Source organism: Triturus cristatus, chromosome 2_1, assembly GCF_964204655.1.
Source record: "Triturus cristatus chromosome 2_1, aTriCri1.1, whole genome shotgun sequence".
NCBI classification, from domain to species: Eukaryota; Metazoa; Chordata; class Amphibia; order Caudata; family Salamandridae; genus Triturus; species Triturus cristatus.
Window position 1 is genome coordinate 988,277,240 of NC_140581.1, and position 17,861 is coordinate 988,295,100.

Genomic DNA, 17,861 nt, shown 5'->3' on the forward strand with positions numbered 1-17,861 from the left:
TTTTGTGGGTGAGGGCACTTTTTCCAACCTGTGTGTGTTGTCCTTTAACCTAGTCTAAAAAGCCACATTTTATTACTCCTACTTCTCTTTGTGTGCAAGACCCAACATTATGCCAGTGGTAGACCTCTTCATGTCAGAGATTGCCTCTGTTGGCCTATGACACCAACTTCCCATAACAGGTGAAAGACGCACAATCTTAGCAAGATGGAGCATTATTTCAAGGGTGAGCAATATTACAACAAGCATGTGTTAACATGCCAAGGATTACCATTTTGCCAGGAAATGCATTAGGACTGGGGAGGGCACAGTGCCAAGAGAGCCCACAAAATGCCATGAATTGTCACTTCTATAGCAGAGAAAGCATCATGATGAGTGTACCATATTACCATTAATAAGCACATATTAACAAGAATAAACACCCATATCAGGGTAAGCAGTAAATTAAGGATAGGCTAGAAATGCCAAGAGTCATGGGTGAAGTCACTTGGGTGGTTAAGAGCAGAAATACAAAAATGAAAACTACCCTCTTAATTACGGCCCGTTTTGTGAGATTTCTTTGATGAACCCGGACACAACGGTGTATACCTGTATCCTTGCAAATCAACTGACATTGGTTATTTGTAGCTTAGCAGACACTATGCAGCACAGATAAATTCCTTCCCATCACAGATCAATTTCTTTTTTGGTCATCTCAGGTTTAGAAGTGGCAATAAGGTCTCAGGAGCCTGCGGGAATGGTCCTGTTGGACGCATAGAAAACTTTCAACAGGGTTTTGTGGTGCCTCCTGTGAGCTGTTATGGCTAAAATGGGGTTAGGAGTTAATTTTATTATCTCTGTTAAAATCTCTGGAGAGTATTTCCCCAATGCACCTCAATCGGTTTACGGCTAACGTTATGGCTTACACGGACGATATTGCCATTTATCATCTTTTCCGGCTCGAGCCCTTATTGGTATTTAGGAGCTGGTAGTGTGCTTTGGAGAGGTATCAGGATACAGGTTAAATAAGGGTAAAACACAAATCGTTACAAGCCTATCCATGGGCTCCCTATATCCTCGGTATGCCAGGGAAGCTACATATGTAGAGGTTCAGCTCTCCTGTTGTATGAGGATATTGGAGGCCTTAATTACGAGGGGCTCCATCATGATTAATGTCTATCTTTCGCAAATGGGATAAGCTTAATTTGGGGCTGACTGGTTGGTGTAACCTCATCAAAATGGTCATCTTGCCAAGGTTCTTTTATCTTTGGGGGGGGGGGGGGGAGGGGAGAGGGGGAATGGTCCTCGCTTTGATAGGGCTCTATTTAATTTCTTCCTTTGGCTGGAGACTTTCGGCAGTTATGGGTATACGTGATTGGCAATTTTCTAGTCTCTTTACAGAGTATGGGATTTTCAGTTATATTTGGTAGCTTTCGCAGGGTGTGATTATACAGTTTACTTTAAAAGTACATGGTTTAAGACACTTTCGATGTAGCAACAGATCTAGGTTTTAATTAGAAAACATTGTAATATCTCTAGCTTTAACAGGTACATATATCTTGAATGCAACCCTAACATGCCTATGCTATTGCATGAAGGTTTTATACAGTTGTAATGCCATATTGGTATACGGCAGCTCAGTCAATTATTTGACGATGGGTTACTCCTTTCTTTTGCAGCATTGCAAAACTCAGATGCCATACATTGGCATGGCAAGGTTTTTTTTTTGTGGTTTTTTTAGATACTTGCAGCTTAGAGATTTTATTGCTCGCCTTCTGCTAATGAAGTCTCAATGGAGCATAGTGTGTTTTTGGACAGGTTTTTCCGTCTGTCTAAATGTTGCTGTATTTATCAGACTCTCATGCACTACAGCTCCAATGAACAATATTTTCTGTATTTAACGAATTAATGAGCTAAGAATTTGGGCTGGACGATTTCTTCTATCAGACTCAGTATCTAGATGGCTCAAAATATGCTTACTGTCTCTTGTCTTAAGATGCTATACGATATTGAAGGAGACAAAGGACGGATTAAGTCTGGTTTCTGTGGGCAGTGCATTCCAAATTCTGGGCGCCATTCCTGAGAAGGCACGGTTATACGTTTTCTTCTTGGCAAAACGTCGAGGTTTCAGTAGAAGGTTATTGGAGCTCCTGGAGGATCTGTTGCCACAGGAGAGCACTAGTTAATGTGCTAGGTAGCTTGGAGTGTTGTGATGTATGGCCTTGTAAGTCAAACATGCGTTTTTAGATGGATCCTGGCTTCGAAAGGTAGCCAGTTGAGGGCTCCAAGGTCAGGAGAGATGTGACAGTTTCTTTTTGAGCCAGTGATGAGTCTCACTGCTGTGTTGATTGAGGCTCTAAGGGGGGCAGTCGTTGATCTGGGGATACCGCAGAGAGAAGCACTCCCATATTCCAGTCTTGGGATTACTAGTGCTTGCACCGCCAGTTTAAAGTAGTTTGCGGGAAGGAAGGGTTTGAGACTTCTCAGGATGTTCATCTGAAAGTTTGTTCTTTTTGTTGCGATATGTAATATATACTTTATAAACCGTTTATAATGGGTTTTAGAGAAACTTCTATTTTTGTTGCATGGGGTCAGATGCGGATCCAACTCATATCTTTTCAAGCTGCTCAATTCTTCGCCCATTTTGGGCTGTAGTTTTGGATTTTGTAATTGAATAAACTGCTACAGCATGTTATTTTTTATTCTAAGGCTATTATGCGGGGCTATTCCAAGGAGACAACCTGTAATTTGGTTGAAATTTACTATGTTACAATAACGGTATCAAGATTGGGCAATGCACTAGCATAAGGGCATGATGGAAGGAAATTACAGAATATATAGATATACAATATACAGAATAAGCCTAATAGACGCAAATTGATGAAGCAACGGGCACCTGTTAGGGAGGGGCTCACACATCCGTGCTGCACATGCTTGGTTACTACCTACATGAGTTTTTACGAAATTCACTTTTATTGATTTCTCTCTCTATTTATTTATAACCTTTTCTGGTATTATGACGGAATGACAAATGTTTTGCTTATATCAGTAATGTTATGAAATTTGCAACTGTATTTGTTGTTGTTATGGTATCTGTATTTTACCCTTTGATACTTTTCCAATAAAAAAAGAAGCAGCAAATGCACCAGGTACTTTTATATTTTCAGGAACAGGCATACACAGTCACACATGCAAGTCTCTGATTGGGTCAGTGCACCATACAAGAAGGTGTAGGCAGCCGAAGGTCCCGATTAGACACCTATACTTCTGCATGGGTGTGAGATGCAGATAAACTGCAGTGTGTGGCATGTCTGAGCCTCTCAAATGTGCAGCAATGTAGGAAAGCAGATTATTTCAGCACAGCTTTCAGCTTCTCAAGCTAATTGTGTATCGGACTAGCAAGACTAAGTCAACTGCATGGAGAAGAGCAGGTGATGGGCAGAAAAAAGCAAAGCTGGATAATTTTGGCCCTATCACACCAAGGAGAAGCTGCCAAGAAGGGAGCCACCCCGGAGTAAAGGTCTGGAAGTTGACCCTCTAATATTCCCAGCTCATGCTAAAAATTTTACTTAGTGTTCTGCTTCTTAGACTTCTCCAGTTGTTCTCTCTTCTGCTTCCTTCTATTGCTCAGTTATCTTTCCTTCCAGTTTACATTAGTTTATACTTTTAATATAGGATAAGCAGGTAAAATGATTACTCAGCTACTGATCTACATGAATTTACTTCATGGTAAACCGTACAGCTGTTTTGGCTTGCCTTTTATTGTTTCTTTAAGAAAATGTCAAAGGAAAACAAATGCACAGTTGGAAACTCACCGACAAGTTCCTCTGGTTTCTGCAATTTCACGCTGGTCGTCTTTACTGTTTAATATTTCTCCAATGTTGTCAGCACTTTCGGCTCCCAGCTGAAGAAATTGGAAAAAACATAAAACATCAAATAATTCGCTGATTCAGGACCCAGCTACAAATATGATGGCAAACGAAACGAAAGCTTATGTCCCTTTCCCAATGCATTTTACCACACGCCATGTCATGTCATAATGCAAACACCAACAGTGAAGTTGGTAAAAATATGCATCACCAATTGTAATTTTTTGCAAGTAAAATGCATCTGGTGTGAGAAAAATGTTGTGTGACCTACATTCGTTGGTCTGAGAAAAGTCCAAATTAGGTATTTTCAAATTCATTGATGTTTGTACCTTTCAAAGAGTTTTGTCTACCAGGCACAGTGAAGAACCACATCAAATGACAATAATTTACATAGAAAATTAATGCATAAATTAAAAACTGCAGCCCAGGTTCTTTATTTAAATATATCAATTTTCTTCCATTTGAGCAAATGTGACTAAGGTTGTACTACGGAATAAGCACAAATAGCAAACTACCAGAATCTGGTCAATACATAAGTTCCCATCCCTTCCACCAAAGAGACATCAATTAAGTAGTAGCAATCATATGTGGCATGGAAATTGGGCTTTTTACATTTTATGGTGGGTTTGAGACAATCAGTATAGTATGCTAGAAATCAAACAGTCGCTCATATAGTATGTGTCATGTAATTGGAGTATTACTTGGATTACGTGGCTGTCATCAAGTAACATTTTGTAAGATTAAGGAACACTGCACCAACCACAAGAAACCCACTAAATCAGTGAGAAGGTGGTCCCATGTTCAAGTCCAGTGTCTGTCTTCATTACTCCTGTTCACAGAAATTGCCTTTCTTTGAAGCGGGCATACTCTGGACCTTTCCATCACTTTAAGTAGTACTGGATCCCAGTCAGCAGTCTACGGGTTTGTTACCCTGGCCTTCGTTGGTCTTATTAGGGCTGTGTCTTCTGCCTTCACCCACTTGATGGACTCTAGCTAAATTGAGATGTACAACGTGCGCTATTAAATTTCCACAGCATATCCACTTGCTTATTGGCTATTATAAGGGCAAAGTGGGTGACATTGGATTGAATAAAAAACTTGGTTTGACTCACTCCTAATTGGAGGGCTTGTTTCTCATGCTATGATAAACATGTGAGGTTTCGTTTGCAGTACGAAGCGGTGACTCCGCTGCCAAGCCCCGATCCGTAAGGCTGGGCGGCCTTTTCATCAGATTTCGTTGAATATATCTATTAAGAGAAAGCTTTATTTAAAGGGTTTAGGGTGGGCGTTTTTAGAGTGGGTATGAGTTGCATTTAAAATGTACACTTTAGGTATATATTAGGGGAAGAAAAATTAAAAAAGGGGTTTAGGGTGGGTATGGGTTTTTGGGTGGCAAGTGTAATTTTAGGGTTTAGGGTCGGTATGGATTTTTGGGGGGCAAGGGTAATTTTAGGGTGGGTTTTGGGGAGGTAAGAGCATTTTTAGGGTTTAGGGTGGACATGGGTTTTGGGGTGACAAGGGTAATTTTAGGGTTTAGGGTGGACATGGGTTTTGGGGTGACAAGGGTAATTTTAGGGTTTATGATAGTTATGGGTTGGCAAGGGTAATCTTAAGGTTTATGGTGGGTATGGGTTTTGGGATATAAATTGAATATTTAGGGTTTATGGTGGTTAAGGGTTTTGGGGTGGTAAGGGCATTTTTAGGGCTTAGGGTGGGCATGGGTTTTGGGGTGGAAAGGGTAGTCTTAGGGTTTAGGGTTGTTATGGGTTTTGGGGTGGCAAGGGTAATTTTAGGGTGGGTATGGGTTTTGGGCTGCCAAGGACAATGATGGCACATGCCGCACAGGCAACAATGACTGAGTTTGCCAGACTAAATGTTAATGTTGCGGACTGCGCCTGACTGGGGGCCCTGTCTAGGGGGGATGGGCAGGGTACGGGGCACATTGCATAATGATCTCTTCACTGATATGTTACCTGGTTTGTGGTTTAAATTGGGGTTCCTCTGACTCGCCATGGCTTGGGGATGTTGGCAAATTCCTTGTTCCGGCCACCAAGCCTGTTCTGACTGGGAAGTGCTGGGCACCTGGGGTTCCCCCGTGGGATGATTCCGGTGTGGATGTGTATTGTTGGCCGTTCTTGGCTATTGCTAGGGTGAGGGGATGCTTTCAACTCAACTGGTGGGCTGTTGTGGGTCGGGGTTTGAAGTTGGTGGATGGGTATAAGGGGTTGTTCTTGTTTTTCTGGAAGCTGTCTCTTATTTTCCCTCATGTTCTGACTGCACTGCTTTACTTCATTGAGTGGGGGAGGGACTGCGCGGCTTACGATACAGAGCAGACATCATGGTACGTGGCTCAGCTGAAGCCATGGCGACCCGGAGGATCATTACCTGGAATGTACAAGGCTTGAATGACAGGCGCAAAGCGAGATTAGTACTGACATACTTGAAGCGCCATAGCGCGGACATTTGTTTTCTTCAGGAAATACACCTGACTAAGCAAACTACTTTGCGCTTGCGGGTGGGATAAATAGGGGAACAACATGTAGCGTGCTATTCTAACTATGCGAGGGGGGTGGCTATTCTTATTAGGGTGGTCTGCCACCAACAGGGGAGATTTGCGATGCTGGTGGGCATCTTGGAGGGGCACCCATTAAGGCTCATCTTAGTGTAGGGGCCTAACACTGACGATACCGATTTTTTTTTTTTACAGAACTTTGGACGGCCGTAGTGTGGTTGGGAGATTTTAATGTTGTTATGGATCCACAATGCAATAGATCAGGTGCTTCCCGTAAGCCCCACTTCCAGGCGGCTGCCCAACTCAAGTCTCTAATAATAGCGACTACTCCTCCTGGTCAAGAATTGATTACTGGCTTACCACTAGAGATGTAGATACATAGATTACTTCTGTACCTCATTTGCAGAGGACACTCTTGGATCACTCTCCGGTGCTCCTTGAGGTCTCGGTACCTAACTACCCTGATCAGGAATTTGCATGGCAGTTCCTGCCCTGAGGGACTAGGTATTCCATGAAGCATACGGTGGAGTTCCCCCGCCGTACTTTGGGAGGCTTGTAAAGCAGTGATTAGGGAACAATGTATCGCTAAACAGGCTGGCATCCTCAGGGGGCTTAGGCAAGATTTACACTGCCTCCAAAATGAGATATGAGCCCTCGAGTGCGAATTCTACGCTGCTAAGAGTAGAACGGCTGGGTAATATACTCAGCAAAATGGGACGAGTTTGAGGAAGCTGCAGTGCACGAAACGCGCTATTTGGGACAAGAGGGGCAAGCCAGACGGTACGGGAAGGATGACCAGACAGGGAAGGCTCTGGCTAGCCTATTGCGAAAACCCTGGGCCAATGATTACATCACTGAACTGCTGAATGACAGGGAGGAATTGATCACCGCCAGGTAGCTGTGCAGGAGAAAATGCTGTCCTTCTACACCGCTTTGTGTCAGACAACGCACATGAAGAGACCCTTCCCCGATTTTACTGCATTTTTTGACTCAATTCAACTACTGGGGATTGAGGTGGGCATCGCCGTTTTTAGGTCTCGGCTGGCGTTAGCAGCGCGCACGCGTTGCTCTCGCCATGCGAGGGCCTTTTGGAATCGATACGGATTCCAAGCGTACATGCGGTGGGACAGAGGAGGTGCACACGCAAGACTGGATGCTTTACTGGCAGCGTGACACTCTGGGGAAATTTTTTGGGGGCTCGGCAGCAAGGCTCCTGACGGCGGACTCGGCATAAAACTTTTTATGCATGAGGACTCTGCTTCAAAGGCAAGCTTTTGATTATATCTTGCGTGTGGGATGCTTTTTTCTTTTTTTATTTGCCGCTACTTTGTTACTACAATCTTTCGTCCTCTGCCCCCTCCCCCACTAACATGTGTGGTGAGATTTGGACTCACTCATCACACTTGTGCAAGTGAGACTGGTTTAAAAACATTGTTCAAAGCTATTTTTTGTTTCAAAATTATGATGGCTGCATTGTAGCCCGCCGCCAAGGGCTGTAACGCCTGTTAAAGACCCTCTACCTGTTAAGCTTCAGACAGGGTCCTATAATGACAAAGAGTGCCTTAATGACTGCTGAGGCCTGAGGCGTAAGGGCTATAGTGGGTTTACTTCTTTGACGGCTTTCAATTGGTTCTGGTCCAACCTATCACACAGATTTCAGTGACTCAAAACGTGCAATTCAGTTTCCGATCATCTCTTCATGAATTAGTGTGAGCCACTGGTAATAAAATACACGGCCACTTTCCAAGCCATTTTTGTTTTGCTCTTCGTTGTCACTTCAAGCGAGAACTATATGCAAATCAGTATTGGGCCTTCTCCTGTACACATAGTTTAGTCTCTGTCTTCAGGTTAGAATAATTCAATGCAATATTACTTTTTTCTTGGCCAATTAGAATATACCTGTTTTAAGTACACCTGCCGGCCAGGAAACATATGTACTGCTCTGTAAATTCAATTATTATTTTTTGTATCTAAACATTGCAAGCATATGTCAGCAATGTTTAGAAGGCAGCGTGTTTTTCTTTCTTTATATTTTTGTTTCTTAGATTTTCAATTAAAAGCAAAAGTCTATATATCTATTGTACCAGGCAAGGCTAGGATTGTTGGGTTTGCCAATACTTGTTTTCAGTTCTGTTTCTGCTTTTGACAGACGCAGTGGTGATGCGAGTCAGTTTCTGGCATTTACCACACTTTCTGTGGAGAATAGTGTCTTTGTAAGTCCCAATGCTCCTTCTAGCCACCATGCTGTATTGTCTTGGTGCCTCAACCTGTGTTCAAAGTCACTGTGCGGAGTCGCAAGAGAACAAGTCCAGCTGGAGCTTGCAAACCTTACAGTGGCTGTAAAGTAACATTACTAGGTGTGGCACATCCCAGCCCACATCCTGATCTTAAAACTGCTTACAGAGGTTGTTACAGAACCGCTGACACCATGTTTAGTCTCTTGAGCCGCGAACAGAGAGAGGTTCATCAATGCTCAAAGGCTATTGGTCGGATATCAGTGGAGAGGAAAATGATGGATTCGTGACATATGAGTAGCAAAATCGCTTAAGTGAAGTATTTGACTTTTCTGACTGAGTCATGAGTGCAATGGGGCAAGAATCATTAATGTATGTAATATCAACTCCAAGATTTTGGTTGGGCTTCAGAAGCCTCCTCACACCTTCCTGTAGGAGATATGAGCTCTAAAGCTCTCTCTGCCTAGTGATATCAGCAGTGACACGCCATCCTTCTGTGTCAGATTGCTGCAAGAAGTAACAAGCATTAAAAATGCAATAGGTCTCGCCTTTCATTACGTTAAAGCCATTTGCTTTGCTATACAATACCATTTGCAAAGCAAATGGCTTTAACTTAATCAAAGGCAAGACCTATTGCATTTTCAATGCTTGTTTAGATTAACCCTTCACGGAAGAAGAGGTTGTTCAGGTAATTAGGGCTCTCCCGGGTGACAAGGCACCAGGCTTGGACGGCTTAACAGCCGCTTTCTACAAAGAGTATGCGTCCATTTTGTCACCACATTTGATGAACATGTTTAGTGAATCCTTGGAGAAAGGAGTATTGCCCCCAACACTTAGAGAGGAACTCGTCGTCACTATTATAAAACTCCATATTGATCCGCAGCGTTATGAGTCATACTGGCCCCTATCCATGATTAATGTGGATAATAAAATTTTGGCCAAATTGATTGCTCCTTCCTTTAATTGCCCGCCCTAAACAATCGGGATTTGTTCTTGGGAGAGCTACCGCGCATAATGTGCACACCTTTTTTGCTGTCTTTCAAGAGATTGAGCCGTGGCTCGCAGCAGCAGCAATTTTTTGGGATGCCACTAAGGCATTCGATTTACTTGAATGGCCGTACCTGTTTGCCTCGCTTTGGTATTAGCCCTAAATGTATTCAGTTGATTGGTCTTCTTTATACGAGCCTCTCAGCACGTCTTCGGATTAATGGAGTCATTACGCCATCGTTTTCTCGGAGCAGGCGGCACGGACGCCCATTATCCCCTATACCTTTTGCTATTGCTAAGGAACCCCTTGCCACGCATCTCCAACAACATCATGCGCATCGGGCCTGGCGTTCACCCCCGGATGGCGCTTGTCTCGATGTACGCAGACGATGTCACATTATATGTTAAACACCCTGCTAGGAATTTGAACCCTCTTATCAGGGAATTTATAGATTCGGCGTGCTCTCCGTCATTTTCATTGATTGGGCTAAGTCAGTGGTTTTTCCACTCATTGATGCCACTGAGGAGTTCTCCTCGGACTTCCCCCTTCGCTGGGTGAAAGAACCAATTAAGTATTTGGGAATATGGCTGAGCCGAGAGCTGGACGTACTTTGAAGAGTTAACTATAAGTATGTGATGGACTGGCTGGAGGGTCAAGTAGTTGCATGGGTTCGCTTTCCTCTTTCTATGGCGGGCAGCTGGCTATAGCTATAATGATCATATTACCTACATTTCTCTACTTGTTTATCAACCTTCCTTTGCCGCCCACTAGCAGTTTTAGGCATTGTTTGCGACCGAGCCTGGAGACATTGATGTGGGCTGGAAGGCAGCCCGGATCGCCTGGGAGGTCCTTACCCTACCATTTGAGCAGAGGGGCTTAGGCACGCCTGATATGTATTTATACTATTACTGTGCACAGGCGCAATTTGTTTGATTGGTTGTGCCCTACACAGTTTATGGCACATACAGCACCTGACCATGATCTTCTGGCACCACAGTCACTCTCCATGATGCTATATAGGATGCAGTCTCTAACGCAGACGGAGGTGGACAAGATTGGGTGTACATTTTGGGCATGGCATGAACTCCGTCGTCGGGCTAGATTGGAGGATCTGTTCCCCCCTCGGTTCCATTGATTAGACACATGAGATTTCCCTTCACTCAAGACGCAGGAGTAGGGGGGTATTCATTTTGCCACAGATTCTATATGAAGAGGACACAAACTTGCTTCACCGATTCACCTATTATCAGCTTAAAGCTGCCATGCATGCCACATATGCCTCCTTCCCGCCGTGCCCCTTACACTAAATGCACTTGAGGGACATATAGCGAACCCTCCCCCGTGAAAGTTTATAACCAGACTATACTCTGACGTGCAGCACAATGCCCCCGTTCGAGACCCCACTGCCCGTTCAGAATGTGAGATTTCATTGGGAGTGTCTATCTCTGAAAAGAGATGGATCTTCTGTTGTGCGCAGTTGAGGGCACTCTCGCCTAACTACAGGCTGCTGCTGATTCATTTTTTGTTCCTGCACAGGCTCTACCTGACGTCGGAATGGTTATGCAGAAGGGGGCTCTTAGATGAGGTAGATACTCAAACACGTGTGCAAACATTTTTCCATTTGGCATGAAATTGCCCATCAATTCGGAGATATTGGGAATCTATTATGGGTGCTATAGATGAGATGACGGGGCTAAGATTAGATCCCACACCACCCACTGCCTTGTTGGGATATGTCAAGTAATTCCTACCAGAGTTTTGCAAGTTAATTGAGCGGTTACTGCTTCTGGGTAAGAGAAGGGTGGCGGTGTGCTGTGGTCGCAGATTGTGCATGCGGCTAGAGGATTTGCTGAGGGACGCCTCGTACTCCCAGTATCAGTTGGGACTTATTGGGGTCTGATGCCGGCCGTGTCCCGCCCCAGGAAGAGCTGCGAACCATTTTGGGTCTGTATGCACTTGCGTGGATCGGCCAAAGATGCCGCAGATTAGGTTGGGATTCTGTGTGGAGTTGAGCAACTCACTCTAAGAAGATCCCATATACTCAGTTAATTGTACAGTTAGTGCTTGCTCTCCTTTTCTCTCCGTTTTCTTCATTCCTGCCCGTTTCTTCTTTTTTCATTTTATCAGTATGTATCAGGATGGCCCACAGAATTCTCACATGATTTAATGGTGTAGTACCATATTGTGAAACTGGTTATCAGTTGGTTTTGTACGATATGCGAGTAACAAGTTTGATTCTGACTTGGCCATGTAGACGTTGTATCCTCTTGTTGAAAATATAATAAACAGATTTTATTTTTTAAATTGATCAAGTCAAGATGAGCTTTAGCCAACAGTCACTCAGGAAAAGGTAAGTCAATTATATATTCTCCATACCCCTTCCAAGTCACCCAATACATTCTATCTTGCAATCAAAAAGGTCATCTTTCAAAGAAGGTCATACATACAGTCTGGCATCAAAGAGGGTCTGCACAGCCCATCTCAACTGTGCTTTTCCAAATTTATACAAAAATCATGACTTAATGTTATTCCAGCATAATTCTGCCCAAAATTCAAAGGCAAAACTAATACTTCTCTGGAGAACTGAGGTGCCACTAAAATGTGTCTCCAGTGACTGTCATTCCAACATCTGTAAAATAGACATGAAGTTTGAATGCGTCGTCTCACGAGCATCTGTTTTTTTTTCAAAATTACTACTGTGCCTGGATTAGACAAATATCCAAAGAGGTTAGGATAGGGCATAAATAATTCCTCTATAGTGAATCAACAATTTAGCACTAGAGGGATTACCTGCCTAATAATTCTGTGAACAGGTGAATTCCACCAGCTAAAGAGACTCTGAAACCCAAGCAAAATGTTAGGGAGAGTGTTTGATAATTGATAGGCAATTGTATGTGTTGTCCACAGTTGCCCTAGGAATAAATTCCTACAATGAAGCAACATTTTGATCTACAACAAAACGAAGTAGGGACAGGCCCTCTGTTGATCATACTGCATTAATTAAGCTGTACCCTCAAAGAGTGCTTTGAAAAGAAGTTAGAAAATGCAGTATGTGATGAAAGTGTTTAACTTATAAGCCGAACCCAACAAAATATTGCATAGTATATATTTTTCACAAAGGGACAGTATTTTTATCGAGTAGTTAAGAAAGCCTATCTGTGCCTACATCTTTGTGAAAAACAAAGCTAAAATTCCAACATTTTGTCATGACAGCAAGGTAAAACAAATGATCATGCAAGGGTGATTAGTGTAAAGAACTGTGTCTTTATGGCAGGCCGTAGAAATGGGTGGTGGGCGCACTCGTTTTTTAGGTAATAAAATGAGATTTTGACGGTAGGCGTGCAATATTGCCTTATGCTTGCGTGGCACGTGATATGAATGAAGGGGGGTGGCCTAGTATAAAATTAACTAGGACTGCAATATGCACTGCTGTGAAATTATTTCAAACATTTAATTCATTTCACATCAAATTTACAATGATCATATTCAATTTTTTCATATGAGTTTCCACAGTATACATAGTCATTCAATATATGTACACTTATACAATAATAAACACAAGTAGCAAATTAAATAGCGTTCCAAACACCCAATGCATTTCGGGACATTTGTGGTCCCTTCGTCAGGGGTAAACTGTTGGAGAAGAAAGGAGAGTATATATCAGAATCTGCGTGTTGCGTGATCAGAAAATAGTGTTTTAAACTTAAAATGAGGTATACGATACCTTTGGAAAGTTCGCAAGTGTTACATGTTCATGCTCTAAGGAAAAAGTTCGAAAAATAAAAGTTGAGGAGAGCTGATCTCTCTATTAATTGGTAGAAATTTAGAAAATGCAAAGAACCCCAATTTCGTACCTGATCATTGTGTCGTTCTATATGTTTTTCATGTTGCAACGAAAATAAAAAAAGTCTGCGGAAATAAAAAATGAGTTTTAACTGTGCTGTGTGAGACATAGCATCAAAATGCGCTGTTATTTAAAGCGAAGCTGACCTTGATAAATGAAACTACTCACAGAACAACTAAACAAAGTCAAGACCCGACCTCGTGAAGAGTTACTGAAGAAAGTTCCAAAAGAGACTAGCACACGTACAGTTTTCGTCTCTAAATACTCTACGGCATCCAGGAAGATAAAACAAACTATCTATAAACATTGGAATTTACTTCAATTGGAAACTGATTTCAAAAACCTTTTCAAAGAGAAACCACTATTCGCCTTCACAAGAGCTCAAAATTTGAAAGAATTACTATCCAAAAAACAAAAACCGACACGGACTCTTGAACCAAGTAAAGGCACACAAAAATGCTGGAATTGTACACATTGTAACAACGTAATCACAGGTGATATTTTATTGCATCCATCTACGGGTCAAAAAATTAAAATTCACAGCAACACAACATGCAACTCTGAAAATGTAATTTACACCATCAAATGTCCCTGCGGGCTATTATACGTCGGCAAAACTGAGAGGAAAATGAAAATCAGATTGACGGAACACAAAAGCAAAATACGCACCAAAAGCACGACGTCCAGCATAGCAACACACTGGGAGGAATCACGACATCAAATTGCTCAACTGAAATTCCAAATCATCGAAGAAGTACCAAAACACACAGATCGTGATAATTCAAAGTACCTTTTACAAAGAGAGGCATTTTGGATTAAGAAGCTCAAAACTCTTACCCCGTACGGACTCAATGATAAATTTGAGATGGCTTGCTTTCTCTAAACTAACACTCATATTTGATACTCGTACTCCACCTCGGGATCCCGACTCAATTTGAAAGCATTCATACCTATAATGCATTTAACCCACGATCACTTCTTACCTGACATTATATACACACGTACTCTCACACACACATGCATCTCCTGTTAGAACCTCCATAGTGATAGAACACAGAACTTGACCTTCGTTTTTGATGATGTTTCGTATACATATGTTGATGTTGAAATTTATTACACAATTTAAATAACCTGCATTATTTGATTACGCTTTGAACTTATATGTTGTTGCTGAAATTCATCATGTAATCTACGTTCAGACGACTATTGACTTACATCATTTGATGATGCCTAGTATTCATATATTGTTGCTGAATGTTACTAGATAATCTACACTCTGGCGGTCACACTATCTGACAACTCACTTACCAAACACCATCGCCTAGAATAACACTTATTAATACCATTTGTTTAGGTTCTCTTTCTTCGTGTTTTTTCATAACTTTATTGACAAAAGTCTCCCGTATATTAATTTAGTTCGATGCGTTTTTATTCTACCCCGGGAATTATCTGGAACATTTACATGTTTCTACTTCAACTTAATCTCACAATCGGATTACACGCAAACTTTCATAAAATATTATTTAGATATTGTAGTCTCGTATCGCTGCTGGCAGCAATCGAGTCTCTCTTCAAGACAACGTTTCCCCCAAGTCTTTTTTCAGTATCTACGTCCACGCCCGAGGCGTGACGATAAACTCGTTCGAAATTGACGAGCAGCAAACCGCGACCGAGAGCGCTCGTGGAAGTACACTTCGCAACGAATCTTTTTCCGAATTGGTAAGCAAACCCCTCCATCTGGCCCCATTTCATTATGGGCTTCTACTTGCAGATTTGACTGAAATATAAGGTTTTGTCCTTTATTTTCAGATTGTTGACACTTAACTCCAGTCACGGCTTTCTCACTGCCACCTGAACTTCATTTATCAAGGTCAGCTTCGCTTTAAATAACAGCGCATTTTGATGCTATGTCTCACACAGCACAGTTAAAACTCATTTTTTATTTCCGCAGACTTTTTTTATTTTCGTTGCAACATGAAAAACATATAGAACGACACAATGATCAGGTACGAAATTGGGGTTCTTTGCATTTTCTAAATTTCTACCAATTAATAGAGAGATCAGCTCTCCTCAACTTTTATTTTTCGAACTTTTTCCTTAGAGCATGAACATGTAACACTTGCGAACTTTCCAAAGGTATCGTATACCTCATTTTAAGTTTAAAACACTATTTTCTGATCACGCAACACGCAGATTCTGATATATACTCGCCTTTCTTCTCCAACAGTTTACCCCTGACGAAGGGACCACAAATGTCCCGAAATGCATTGGGTGTTTGGAACGCTATTTAATTTGCTACTTGTGTTTATTATTGTATAAGTGTACATATATTGAATGACTATGTATACTGTGGAAACTCATATGAAAAAATTGAATATGATCATTGTAAATTTGATGTGAAATGAATTAAATGTTTGAAATAATTTCACAGCAGTGCATATTGCAGTCCTAGTTAATTTTATACTAGGCCACCCCCCTTTATGGCAGGCCGGCCATCGCACGCAAAAAGCTTGCATTTAAAATATTTGGTCAGCAATGTAAATACATCAAAGAACATGCACCAGCTTTCAATCAGAACTTGCTAGTCATGACATGAATCCATTTTGGTAAAAGGATTACCTGATGCCTAATCAATAAAACCTAATGGGACCACAAATGGGATGATGTTACCATCCACAAAATGGCATGCCCTTTATGGACAACCCAACAAAACACCGGAAAAAAATGAGAAATGCATGAAAGACAATGACTGAAGAGTAGACTCAAAGCCCTCGCTCCTACTTTGTACTTATTATTGTTCTTTTTTGAACAATTGACAACGTGGTACCAAATCCAAACCTGAAAGTAGCCAGACCTAAAACGGTGCACTAAAAGGATTCGCACAAACTCTGATAAACCAGGGCTAAAAAGTGATCCACCATGAAAACAATATGTACCACCACTAAACACCACACTTTACAAAGATAAATTATATCCCTCTACCAACCCTATAGCTAGTGCAGTGGTTCCCAATATGTGCGTCGCTGCACCATGGCGTCATCAAAATTAGCTAGGGGCACCGAACACCAAGCACAGAGTTTGGGAACCACTGAGCTAGTGTGAAAGCACAGAACTATCCAGAAAGGAATTCACAGACTTTCTGTGACTATGCAGTCATACCGCAATCCAAAACATTCATCAACGCATTTAATGTTAACCGGAGCGCATTTGCATATATAACGGGGCACGAAGCACCTTCTATCCATTCAGTGCTCTTATTGGTCCAGTTTGGGTCATATATGCCGGTCCCACATAGATTGAGGGCCTCAGATGGCATGAAGAATATGATTTAGACTGGAACAATGGTAAAGATACTGATGGGTTCGCTAGAACACTGGAGCTCAATGCACTTTGGGCCCTATAGCTTCCCAAGGGATTTAAGCGGTTTCTAATATAGGCAAAGGACCAACAATGGATACAGTTGGGGATATAGGAAATGATGGGTCTATGGATTTAGCTTTTAGTATAATGCAATTTTACTATATTGTGGGTAGGGCAATGTATGTAAAAACTGTCCTGTTTGATGCAATCATTTTAAACCTTCGCTTTTTTAATTCGCATGTATGCTGTGATGTAATGATTTTAATCACTCGAACATCAATAAAATTTCTTTCTTCTTATTCTTCTACGCAGTCATACAATTGACAGAATTGGACTTTGCAAATAATGATAATATAACACGAAGCAGAAACAATAATTTCTCATCTGAAAACATTGAGGGCACAAAAGTGGGTTGAATCTTTGTGCTTAAGCACTAGATAATCAAGTATAGGCAGCCAATAGGTCAAACTTCGGCAAACTAGAGCAGTTCTCATTATTTGTAATTGTAAGACACACCACAAAAAAGGAAAAAGAGAAAATGTGATATTGCCTAAATGTGGTGGTCATATGTTTGCAAATAAAAATATTTTAGAAATTAACCCCTAAACAGAATTATAGTAGAAAAGTATGTGCGTTTCCTAACAGACAGGACTTCTTAGAACAGGTATAACAACCTTCAGTCAGTTTTATTGCACCTCACAGTGAAATATTATTCTTTACTGGTTCGAAAAGGTGTTACTTTCGGCTTTAAACCAATGTAAGATTATGTTTTTGGTTTTATTTTACAAAAAAAGGATTACCAAAATTAAAATAAAAAGTATGACGAAAGGACAAAAAAATAGCACTGGACAACACAAGGTTTTGTCCCATCAGCCCAGGCACTGATGTGTGCTTCATATTTGGCAGACATTCAAAATGCTGTCATTAACAGTGCAAGTGACAATGGATAAACTGGGCACATACTTTACATTGTGGTGTGTGTAAGCAAAAAGACAATTGAACAAACAACTGGGTGAAGAAGACTTGCCCAAAGCCCCTCAATAATTATATTTTATTGTTTATGAGTTCTTTTGATTAC

At 41.5% G+C, this 17,861-nt stretch overlaps 1 protein-coding gene across 1 annotated transcript in view; it reads right to left on the reverse strand.

Annotated features, from left to right (window-relative positions):
- METTL14 (methyltransferase 14, N6-adenosine-methyltransferase non-catalytic subunit) overlaps positions 1-17,861 on the reverse strand; it is a 258,367-nt gene that overhangs the window by 219,854 nt on the left and 20,652 nt on the right. The window contains exon 2 of the mRNA XM_085634353.1: positions 3,792-3,880. Coding sequence (XP_085490479.1) covers positions 3,792-3,880 — 89 coding nt within the window. The remainder of the gene's footprint in view (positions 1-3,791; positions 3,881-17,861) is intronic.